Source organism: Nycticebus coucang, chromosome 18 (assembly GCF_027406575.1).
Source record: "Nycticebus coucang isolate mNycCou1 chromosome 18, mNycCou1.pri, whole genome shotgun sequence".
NCBI classification, from domain to species: Eukaryota; Metazoa; Chordata; class Mammalia; order Primates; family Lorisidae; genus Nycticebus; species Nycticebus coucang.
This window is the reverse complement of record NC_069797.1, coordinates 9746160-9758484: the sequence shown is the minus strand read 5'-3', so window position 1 is coordinate 9758484 and position 12325 is coordinate 9746160. Positions and strand designations below refer to the sequence as shown.

The 12325-nt window shown below is 40.2% G+C and overlaps 1 protein-coding gene across 15 annotated transcripts in view; it reads right to left on the bottom strand.

Moving 5' to 3' along the window:
• Positions 1-12325, bottom strand: part of NCOR1 (nuclear receptor corepressor 1) — a 203810-nt gene that overhangs the window by 141708 nt on the left and 49777 nt on the right. For all 15 annotated transcript variants that reach the window (XM_053568551.1, XM_053568563.1, XM_053568559.1 and 12 more), the window contains exons 4-5: positions 9972-10161; positions 5628-5810 (exon numbers count right to left, since the gene is read on the bottom strand). In XM_053568551.1, the coding sequence (XP_053424526.1) occupies positions 5628-5810; positions 9972-10161 (373 nt within the window). The remainder of the gene's footprint in view (positions 1-5627; positions 5811-9971; positions 10162-12325) is intronic.

Genomic DNA, 12325 nt, shown 5'->3' with positions numbered 1-12325 from the left:
CAGGCACCTGTAGTCCCAGCTACTCGGGAGGCTGAGGCAAGAGAATCACCTAAGCCCAAGAGCTGGAGGTTGCTGGGAGCTATGACGCCACAGCACTTTACCGACGGCGACAAAATGAGACTCTGTCTCTAAAAAAATATATAATAATAATCACTGTCAAGAAATAAACAATCTTCAAGAAATCACTTTGTTCTTGGTACCTAAATATCCCTGGGACAAAACCACTCTAACTCAAGACTAAAAACAAACCCCCCAAAAAATCAAAAACTTTCTTCGCCTATTTGTTCTTTTGCATCAATAATTTGGTACTGTTTAAAATATAAATTTAATTGGAATTTTTATTGAAACTGTATGAAATACAAATTAACGTAAGATGAGCACACATTGTTAACACTGTGTTTCTACCCAGCTACAGTTTATTTATTTATTTTCTCTACTTGTCCTCATATGTCCTAATAAAATTTGTAGCTTCTATATATCTCATAATGGTCATATATTATATTTCATTATTCTAGTTATTATAGTACATCTCACAATGGTCATACAATATATTGCATCATTTGTAATTATTACAATGTGCTACACACACATTTACTATGTGCCACACATTATGCAATATATTCATGCCCTCAACACATAAAACAATCACGTGAAAAAAAATAAAAATAAAAAATTCAGGTGATTTAATTGGTGTTATTACTAGTATTATTACCACTTTCCAAGTAAAGAAACTAAAGCTGGACGTTGCCTATGGCTCAGTGGGTAGGGCACCGGCCCCAGATACCAAGGGTGGCAGGTTCAAACCCAGGCAGGGTCAAACTGCAAGAAAAAAACAGCCAGGCCTTCTGGTGGGCACCTGTAGTTCCAGCTACACGGGAGGCTGAGGCAAGAGAATCACCTAGGCCCAGGAGTTGGAGGTTGCTATGAGCTGTGACACCACAGCACTCTACCGAGGGGGATAAAGTAGGACTCTATCTCTAAAATAAATAAATAAATAAGTAAAAATAAAAAAACTAAAGCCTAAGGAAAGAGGGGAGGAAAAGAGAAAGAAAGAGACTCAGTAGAATCAGACCCACAAAGACTTAAAAGAATTATCAAGCATATTACTAAAATTTAATGTGATTCAATAAAAGCATTAAAAAGACTAAGCTGGTCTGAGACGGAACCAAATTAGAAATTCCAGAAACAAGAAAATAATTATTAAAAAGGAGACAGATTTGACAGCAGATTACATATAATTGAAAAAAAAAAAAAAGTCAATTGGAAGACAGACTAAAGAAATTTCCCATAATGAAGCCCAAAGTAAAGCCCCAAGTAAAAAATGGGAAACAGAAACAATTAAGAAATATGGAAGGCAAGACAGATAAGATCTTGTACCTAAATAGAATTTCACAAGGAAATAAAGCAACTCCAAGAAAGGATACAGTGAAAAAATATAATGGCTTAGAATTTTTCAGAGGTAACAAAAAACTCTTCTCACTTAATATTCAGGAAGGATAGATTCAAGCTGAATAGATCAAAAACATAAACAAATAAACAACAACAACAAAAAAAACCCTATACCTAAAAGCATCACAGTAATAGAACCCACACAAAAATATAAGACTGAAATCAACTAGAGAAGAAAATGCACATTATTCACAAAGAAAACTTAGGCTAAGAGCTAATGTCTTAAAAAATAGAAGCCAGAAGACAGTATACTGAGAGAAAATAACCACTTTCAAATGAAAATATATTTTAATAAACAGGCTTAAGGAAAAGACAACATTTAAACCAGAAAATAGTGAATTTTTCAAGAAAATTCCAGGATACTCTTCAAGCAGAAGGATGTTATCCTAGACAGAAGAACTGAATTTGAAGAAGAAATAATGACAAATAGGTAGATAAACCTAAATGAACAGGAGAAATTAAGTCAACTCTGGTGAAAAAAAAAAAACTAAATGAACACTCAGCTATATAATACGTACATAGTTTCCATTGGATTAAATAATAATGTGAGGTCAGGCACAGTGGCTCACACCTGTAATCCTAACACTCTGAGAGGCCAAGGCGGGAGGACTGCTTGAGCTCAGGAGTTCAAGACCAGCCTGAACAAGAACAAAACTCTGTCTTTGCAAAAATAAGGAAAAATTAGCTGGGTGTGCTGGCCTTCCCTGTAGTCCCAGATATTCAGGCGGCTGAGGCAAGAAGATTGCTTGAGCCCAAGAGTTAGAGGTTGCAGTGATGTCAATGCACCACTCTCTACCCAGGGCGACAGAGCAAGAGTGCCCTTCACCCCACCAAAAAAAAGAAAGAAAAAGGAAAATTTGAGAAGTAAAACTATACAACTTTAAAAGATAGGATAGTAAAAGTACCTTAATGAGGTAGTCTCATATGAAAAATAAATAAATTCTTTTAACCAAAAATCACCATTTAAGATCAACACCCAAATATAAATTTCACAAATTTGTATTAGAAAACATAGGTACAAATCTGTGACCATGGCATAGGCAATAGTTTTTTAACGTGACATCAAATGCACAAGTGACAAAAGAAAAACTGGACCTCAGCAAAATGAAAAACTTTTGTACATCAAGGGATTCTATCAGGAAAATGAAAAGAAACCCCAAAGAATAAGAGAAAATATCTACAATTCATCTAGCACATGAGGGCCTAATATCTACAATATATATGAAGAACTCTGCAATAAAAAGACAAATAACCTAATTAAATAATGAGCAGAGGATCTCAATGGACATTTCTCTGAAAAAGATGTTCAACATCATTAGTCATTAAGGAAATACAAATTAAAACCACAATCAGATACCATTTCCTGTCTATTAGGATGGCTATTTTTTTAAAAAAGGAAAAGTAACAAATGTTGACAAGGTAGAGAAAGTGGAACACTCATACACTGCTGGTAAAAATGTCAAATGATACAGCCACTTTAGAAAACAGTTTAGCTAGTTCTCAAAAATTTAAACATAGGGGCGATGCACCTGGCTCAAGGAGTAGGGCGCCGGACCTGTATACCAGAGGAGGCAGGTTCAAACCCAATCCCCACCAAAAACTGCAAAACAACAAAAAAAATGGAGGGCGGCACCTGTGGCTCAAAGGAGTAGGCTGCCAGCCCCATATAACAGAGGTGGCGGGTTCAAACCCAGCCATGGCCAAAAACTGCAAAAAAAAAAAAATGGAGTCATACCTTCAAAATTCTGAGAGCTAATGATTTTCAAATTGGAATTCTATACCCAGGAAAGTCATTATTAATTGAGAGTGTAGAATGAAGACATTTTTAAAAAAGACTTAAACATAGATTTACCATATGACCCACTCTTGGGTATATGCCCAAGAAAATTGAAAAAAATATGTCCACACAAAAACCAGTACATGAATCTCATAGCAGTATCCTCATAATAGTCAAAAAGACACAACTCAAACATCCATTAACTAAGGAATGGATGAACAGAACATAATATACCCAATGGAATTTAGCTATAATACATAATGAACTGCTACTACATCATGGATGAATCTTAAAAACATGCTATATAAATGAAGCAAAACAGCCAGGCACAGTGGCTCACACCTATAATCCTAGCACTTGGGAGGCCGAGGTGGGTGATCACCTGAACTCATGTGTTCAAGACCAGCCTGAGCCAGAGCAAGACCCCATCTCTAAAAACAGCCAGGCATTGTAGAGGGCACCTCCAGTCTCAGCTACTAGAGAGGCTGAAGCAAGAGAATCGCTTGAGCCCAAGAGTTTGAAGTTGCTATGAGCTATGATACCACTGCACTCTCCCAAGAGTGACCAAGTAAGACTCTGTCTCAAAAAAAATAAAAAATAAATGAAGGAAAACATAAAAGGTCAAACGTGATCCTGTTTATCTGAAATATTCAGAACAGGTTAACCCACAGAGACAGAGGATAGACTAGTGGTTCCCAGGGCCTAGGGTAAGTGGAAAGTGGAGAGGAACTCTTAGTAAGTATGGCTTTTTTTTTGTTTGTTTTTTGTTTTTTTTTGAGACAGAGTCTTATTTTGTCGCCCTTGGGAGAGTGCCATGGTGTCATAGTTCACAGGAACCTCATACTCTTGGGCTTAAAAGATTCTGTTGCCTCAGCCTCCCGAGTAGCTGGGACCACAGGCACCCATCACAACACCCGGACATTTTGTTGATTTTGAACATGTGAACTCAGGCAGTCCACCCGTCCTGGCCTCCCAGAGTACTAGGCTTACAGGGATGAGCCACAGCACCCAACCAATGGGGTCTCTTTTATGAGAGAGAAAAATGTTCTGGAATTAGACAGTGGTGATTGATGTATGATTTTATGAATACATTAAAAGTGATTAATTGTACATTTTGAAAGAGTGAATATTGTGGTGTTAATTATATCACAATGTTTAAAAAATCCTCCTTCAAAACAATTCCTGAAAAAGAGAGGGAAGGAAGGAGGGGGTGGGGTCTCAGTGTGTGACACATCTTGTACCCTCAATGAATCCCCAACAATAAAAGTTTTCAGAAACAAAAAGACTATTGAAAAAAAGTTAAATGATAAACCACAAATTAGACAATATCTATTACACACGTGACTGACAAGAAACTTCAGGAAATCATACAAAGAAGAAAATGATAAAATAAGAGAATATGGACAAAAGACTTAAAGGATGCACGTAAGGAACACAACCCATAAACAAATGAAAACAAGCTCAGCCTCATTCCTAACTATGGAAATGCAAGTTCAAGCCACAGTCAGAACTATTTCACATGTAAGTGAAAAAAGTATCAAGTACAGGCAAAAATGTGTGCAAACTGGTACTGATATTTGCTGCCAGTGGGAATATAAAATGGTAGTACTATTTTAGCCAAATTGGTATCATCTAGTTCACTCGATGATGACGTACTTAATCTCAAGCCAAGCAATGCTATTCCTGGGCATATGCCCTAGAAAATTTATACATGTGAACCAAACCCAGCACTATTGTATGGAATAGCAAAAACCTAGGGAAGAAATATGTAACATCCAAAGTCAGAGGGACAAATGAAGTTTGCTACCTATAATTACATAACCAGACAGTGCAACGAGAGGCACGAATGATGAAGGAAACTACAGTAATAGCAAAAAAATAGCAAGTCATAGAAAATATAAGCCATGATTCCTTCTATATAAAGTTCCAAATATGGAAAATTCAAAATTATCTTCTTTAGTCTCAGCACCCGTAGCACAGTGGCTATGGCATCTGCCACATGCATTGAGGCTGGAGGGTTTGAACCCGGCCTGGGGCCGGCTAAACAACGACAATTGCAATAAAAAAAAAAGCTCGGCACTGTGGTGGGGACCTGTAGTCTCAGCTACTTGGGAGGCTGAGGCAACAGACTCACGTAAGCCCAAGGGTTTGAAGTTGCTGTGAGCTGTGACACCACAGTACTCTACCCAGGGCGACACAGTGAGTGAAACTTTGTCTCAAAAAAAAAAAATCTGGGTAGCGCCTGTGGCTCAAAGGAGTAAGGCGCCGGCCCCATATCCCGGAGGTAGCAGGTTCAAACCCAGCCCCGGCCGAAAAATGCAAAAAAAAAAAAAAAAAATCTTCTTTAGGGAGAAAAACATTCATTCCTAAAATATATTAAGCAGTAAAAGCATATACTTACTTGTTTCTTTTTCAGTTTAAGGATCTGCTGTTCTACTTTTGCAATTTCTCTATCTACACGATCCATACTCTGAATTAACTCTTCCTTTGAAAGTTTTGAAGGCGAAGCATTTTGATCATCTCCACATGGTTGCCCAGAGATTGGAGAGGATGGAGCTTCATGTTTGCCTCCAAATGCTGGGTCCTTCAGAAAACAACAACAGCAACAACAATTTACTTCTCACTAATAGCCAAAGTTAGACTCAAGATCAACTTAAATGAAAAAGTCGATTTTGAAACATAGCAGAGCCATGTGTACTATTTCTCTCTCTCGCTGTCTTTCTTTCTTTTTTTTTTTTTGGTAGAGACAGAGTCTCACTTTATGGCCCTTGGTAGAGTGCCATGGCATCACACAGCTCACAGCAACCTCCAACTCCTGGGCTTAAGCGATTCTCTTGCCTCAGCCTCCCGAGTAGCTGGGACTACAGGCACCCGCCACAACGCCCAGCTATTTTTTGGTTGCAGTTCAGCAGGGGCTGGGTTTGAACCCACCACCGTCGGTATATGGGGCCGGCACCTTACCGACTAAGCCACAGACGCCGCCCTAGCTTTCTTTTTTTTTAATGAGAGATGAGTCTCACTGTTGTTCAGGCTGAAGTACAGTGTCAGAATCACAGTTTACTGTAGACGTGACTCCTGGGCTCAAGCAATCTTTTCTCCTCACTTTCCCTACTAGCTGGGGCTATAGGCTGGAGATACCACGCCTGTCTATGTGTACCATTTCTCCCATGGCAGTCTGTAAGTAGCAATTTTCAAATTTACATATACGAAATACATATATATACATACACACACACACACACCATACAAACTCCTAGGCATTTATGCCAATTTTATAGTTTTAAAATACCATTTACTATTTTGAAGATCCTGAAAGCCAGAGAGTGAGAGGACTAGGTGTTGATTAGCCTTTAGTGTAACAATACTACAGAGAGTTTTTTAGGAAATATTTCTTAGCCATTTCCTTGCAATGGCTCTTGTTTTGAACGAGCAGACTGGGAAATAATGTTTTTCCAGATATAACTCATGTATCCATTCAACTTAACAGCTATAATATGGCCAAGAGTTCCTATCAAAAAGTTCCCAGGCGTGAGTGGCACCTGTAGCTCAAGCAGCTAAGGCACCAACCACATACACCAGAGCTGGCAGGTTAGAATCTAGCCTGGGCCTGCCAAACAACGACAACTACAACCCAAAAATAGCCGGGTGTTGTGGCGGGTGCCTGTAATCCAAGCTATTCAGGAAGTTGAGGCAAGATAACTGCTTAAGCCCAGGAGCTGGAGGTTGCTGTGAGCTGTAATGCCAAAGCACGCTACCGAGGGCAATAGCTTAAGGATCTGTCTCAAAAAAAAAAAAGTTCCCAGGCATTCTAAAGACCAAAACTGAGGTACAGGTTATGGAAATGAGACAGGAACTTTTGTTACTACTATCTCTGAACCTACCTTCATAAAAGGCAACTAAGCCTGCCTATATCATGGCACATATAATATCTCTTTAGCCAAAAACATCCCATCCCACTTCCAAATCAGCAGAGAACTGCAGCATAATGAAAGCCTCTCCAGTTCAAAATCTATCACCCTCCAAACCTCCCCACACACAAATCTTATTAATTTGAAGTCTGAGGTAAAGATTTAAGCAATACTATAAAATACATACATTTTGTTTGGTTTTGTTTTTTGTTTTGAGATAGCATCTCACTATGCCGCCCTCCGTAGAGTGATGTGAAGTCACAGCTCACAGCAACCTCAAACTCTTGGGCTCAAGGGATCCTCTTGCCTCAGCCTCCATGTATTTGGGATTACAGACCCCACCACAACGCCTGGTTATTATTTGATTGCAGTTGCCATTGTTGCTTTAGGTAGCCAGGGGCGGGTTCAAACCACACGTGGCTGGAGCCATAACCACTGTGCTATAGGTGCCAAGCCTGGGGGATTTTTTTGAGAGAGAGTCTTGCTCTGTCACCCTAGTAGAGTGCAGTGGCATCATAGCTCAAGCAACCTTAAACTCTTGGGCTTGAGCAATCCACTTGCCTCAGCCTCCCAAGTAGCTGGGACTATAGGCACCCACCACAACACCCCCGCTATATTTTTTCTTCCTTTTCTTAAGTAGAGAGGAGAATGGGGGTCTCGTTTTTATTTTGGCTGGACTCAAACTCCAAAGCTCAGGTAATCTACCCACCTTGGCCTCCCAGTGCGAACCACCACACCCAGCCAACACATGAATTTTAGATTAAGGTAAAGTCTTCTTTAGACTTTAAGAAGCCTAAAATAAAGATAGTACACAGGAGTACAGAACCCTAAAATATATTAAATAATAAAAAAATGAGATGTGGGATATAACCATCTTTATCAACCTTTAAAAACAAAAACACAGAGGAAAATGTCTTCACTAACATGAGAAGCACAGCAGTTCCTGAACTCACTGAACCACCTACTGCCTGCACTAAATGAAGACTAAAATGCAGAATTTTCCAATTTTCTTAAGGTCTTCACATGTTGTGAAAACTCTTCCTTTACTTAGGACACAGCTTGCTCCTAAAGACTCTGAAACAAGAATGTGCAGAGACTTATGTTTAGTGACCACCAGAGATTTCAGGGTATGTTGCTATCTTTCTCCTACCATATGTATATCTGCTAATGTGTGTTACAGAAACATGTATAACAGCAAAACAAATAATATTTTGATTCAGTTCTCCAAGTGAATCTGATGTATGCTCTAAGAACTACTATTATAAATCAATATTCTGGGCGGCACCTGTGGCTCAGTGGGTAGGGTGCCGGCCCCATATACTGAGGGTGGCGGGTTTAAACCTGACCCCGGCCAAACTGCAACAAAAAAATAGCCGGGCGTTGTTGTGGGCAGCTACTCGGAAGGCTCAGGCAAGAGAATCGCCTAAGCCCAAGAGCTGGGGGGTGCTGTGAGCTGTGAAGCCCTGGTACTCTACCAAGGGCCACAAAGTGAGACTCTGTCTCTAAAATAAATAAATAAATAAATAAATAAACATTCCACTGACTCCCATTCTATTTAAATATTTAACAAAAAAATGCCTATTTCTAGGATAAGAACTAGGTACAGAGTGGTGATCAAAACAGACATGATCCCCACCTTCATGAAGCTTATAATCTTCTGTTGGTACATCCAGGCAGCTTTGAAGAAAAAGAATTACATTCCTACCTCATATCTTACATCAAAATAAAAGCCAAGTAATAGCAAACATTTGTGAGAGGATTATTAGCAAATCAAAAATAGCCTGAAATAAAAACAAAGAACAAAACAAGGATTCACGTTATCTTGGACTCAGGAAGGGCAAAAGCAAAAGACATAAAAGATATTGTATTAAGAAAAGATAGATCAGGGCGGCGCCTGTGGCTCAGTCGGTAAGGCGCCGGCCCCATATACTGAGGGTGGCGGGTTCAAGCCGGGCCCTGGCTGAATTGCAACCAAAAAATAGCTGGGCGTTGTGGCGGGCGCCTGTAGTCCCAGTTACTTGGGAGGCTGAGGCAAGAGAATCGCTTAAGCCCGGGAGTTGGAGGTTGCTGTGAGCTGTGTGATGCCATGGCACTCTACCAAGGGCCATAAAGTGAGACTCTGTCTCTACAAAAAAAAAAAAAGAAAAGATAGATCAGCTCGGAATCCGTAACTCAGTGGATAGGCCACAAACAGCGGGGCTGGCGGATTCAAACCTGGTCCAGGCCTGCTAAATAACAACGACAACTCCAACAAAAAAACAGCTGGGCATTGTGGCAGGCGCCTAAACTCCCAGCTACTTGGGAGGTTGAGACAAGAGAATCACTTGAGCCCAAGAGTTTGAAGATGCAGTGAGCTAAGACGCCACAGCACTCTACCAAGGGTGTACAAGTGAGACTCCGTCTGAAAAAACAAAATTACATACACAGTTAAATTTTACCTGCAATGTGTTTTCTCCCATGTAGCAAATTAACAAATTACTGTTTTTAAAAGACTTATTTAAAATTTAATTTAAATTTAACTATACCAGTAGTCTTGAGTACCTCTAATCACATTTTATTGTCCAGCAAGCCAAAATACTTGAGAATATTCAATGGAAACTTTTCTTTACGGCAGTCTTCTCGATTATTTTCATTTACCAAAGTCAAATATACTGATTTTAATGGTCTGGGGCACTCCATCTGTGATTTTCAGTTTTGTTTAACAAATTTTTTACTTTCCCGTAGCACTAACCTTTAGAGACTGGCATAACTGACCTTCCCTTAGGTGTTGTACCTGAATATGACTAAATAACCATTACAAACCTACAATTCTACAGGGTAAGAGAACAAATATTTACCTTCTTAGCATCTGTAGACCTCAGCCCTTCTGGCAGGGTGTGCACTAAAGGTAAAACTGCAGCACTGACACGCTGGAAATGGGAATCAGAAACCTGTTCCAGACGCGGGCGCTTGGATTCCAGTGAATCGTGATCCACAGGGGATGGGCCTGGGTGAAACTGTTCATATCCCGTTCTCCTTTCTTGAGGCCTAATACATAAAAAGAAAATTAGAACTCAGGCAGGCAAGGTGGCTCAAGTCTATAACCCCAGCACTTTGGGAGGCAGAAGCAGGAGAATCCTTTGAGGCAAGAAGTTCAAGACCAGACTGGGGAACACAGGGACAGTCCATCTCTCTATCTCTGTCTCTCTCTACACAAGCATATGTAAATATTTTTTTAAAATAAAGGTCCCATTAACACTGTTCATTTCATTCCTCTTCTTTTTTCTTTTCTGAAACACAGTCTCACTGTCTTGCCCCCACTAGAGTGCCATACCATCATAGCTCACACAACCTTAAACTCTTGGGCTCAAGAGATCCTCTTGCTTTGGCCTCCCAAGTAGGTGGGACTACAGGCACTGTCCACAATGCCTGGCTATTTTTTTAAGAGATGGGGATCTTGCACTTGCTCAGGCTGGTCTCAAACTCGTGAGCACAAGCAATCCACCCACTTCAGCCTCCCAGAGAGTTGGGATTACTTTTTTTGTTGTTTTGTTTTTTCAGACAGTTTGCTCTGTCACCCAAACTAGAGTGCCATGGCCTCAGCTTCACTCATAGCAACCTCAAACTCCTGGGCTCAAGCAATCCTCCTTACTTTGCCTTCCAGGTAGCTGGAACTACATGTACCTACCACAATGGCCAGATAATTTTTCTATTTTAACTAGAGGAGTCGTCTTGGGGTCTTGCTTTGATATCTATACTCTCATGTTCACGGCAACATTAATCACAATAGCCAAGATATGATACAATGTAAATGTCTATTGATGGATAAAAGCATAAAGAAACAGTAATACACACACAGTAATATTATTCAGCCCTCTAAAAAACAATGAGTTTGCGATGTGCCACAAAATGGATGTGACTGGAGGTCATTATGCTAAGTGAAATAAACCAGATACAGAAAGAAAAATATTACATGATCTCACTTACCTGTGGAATCTAAAAAGACACACAAAGAACAAATTCAAATAAACACAGAAGAAAAAACAGTGAGTAGGAATAGGAAAATGTAGGTTAGAGGACATACAATGTAGCCCGTATGTGGGAAGAACCAACTATGGAGTTCTAATGTATAACATGAAGACTTCAGGCACAAATTATGCTGTACTTTAAATTCATGCTGAATGAGGGTTTAGCTGTTCTTGCCACGGGGGGGGGGGGGGGACAAAAAATAAGGGTAATTGTGAGATGATAGATATGTTCATTTGCTTGATTATAACAGCCTTGTTAATAACTATACGTACTCCTGAACATATTATATACCTTAAATAAACAATAAAATTTATTTTTTAAAAACTTCAGATTGAAAGGGAGAATGAGGGCAGCACCTGTGGCTCAGTGAGTAGGGTGCTGGCCCCATATACCAAGGGTGGCGGGTTCAAACCCAGACCCGGCCAAACTGCAACAAAAAAATAGCCAAGTATGGTGGCGGGCACCTGTAGTCCCAGCTACTCGGGAGGGTGAGGCAAAAGAACCGCCTAAGCCCAATAGCAGGAGGTTGCTGTGAGCTATGACTCCATGGTACTCTACCGAGGGCAACAAAGTGAGACTCTTGTCTTTAAAATAATAATAATAATAATAATAATAATAAAAAGTGAGAATGAATTGAAAAAAGCAGAGATAGTAAGAACAATGGAGGAAAAAGAGTACCTACCATGCGCAGGGCCCACAGTACCTACTAGAAAATTTACTATTATTTCAGGACAAGGCCATTATGATTCTCTTTCCCCCCCACCCCTCTCTATTTTAGAGACAAGAGTCTTGCTCTGTCACCTCAGCTAGAGTGCAGTGGTATCATCATACCACACTGAAACCTCAAACTCTGGGTGTGAGCCATCCTCCTGCCTCAGCCTCTCAAGTGCTGGGATTACAGGTGTGCACCACCACACTCAGCTAATTTCTTCTATTTTTAATAGATAGGGTCTCGCTCTTGCTTAGGCTGCTCTGGAACTCCTGACTTCAAGTGATCTCCTGCCTTGGCTTCCCACAGTGCTAGGACTACAGGCATAAGCCACGGAACTCAGCTGACCCCCATTTTTACAGGTATGAAAAATAATGATGAGTCTGAATCAATCAACTATTTGCTACACTGGCTGCAAATGAGAATCACCCGGGAAACTCTGGCTATAAACTAATGTCTGGGCCCAACCCAGAC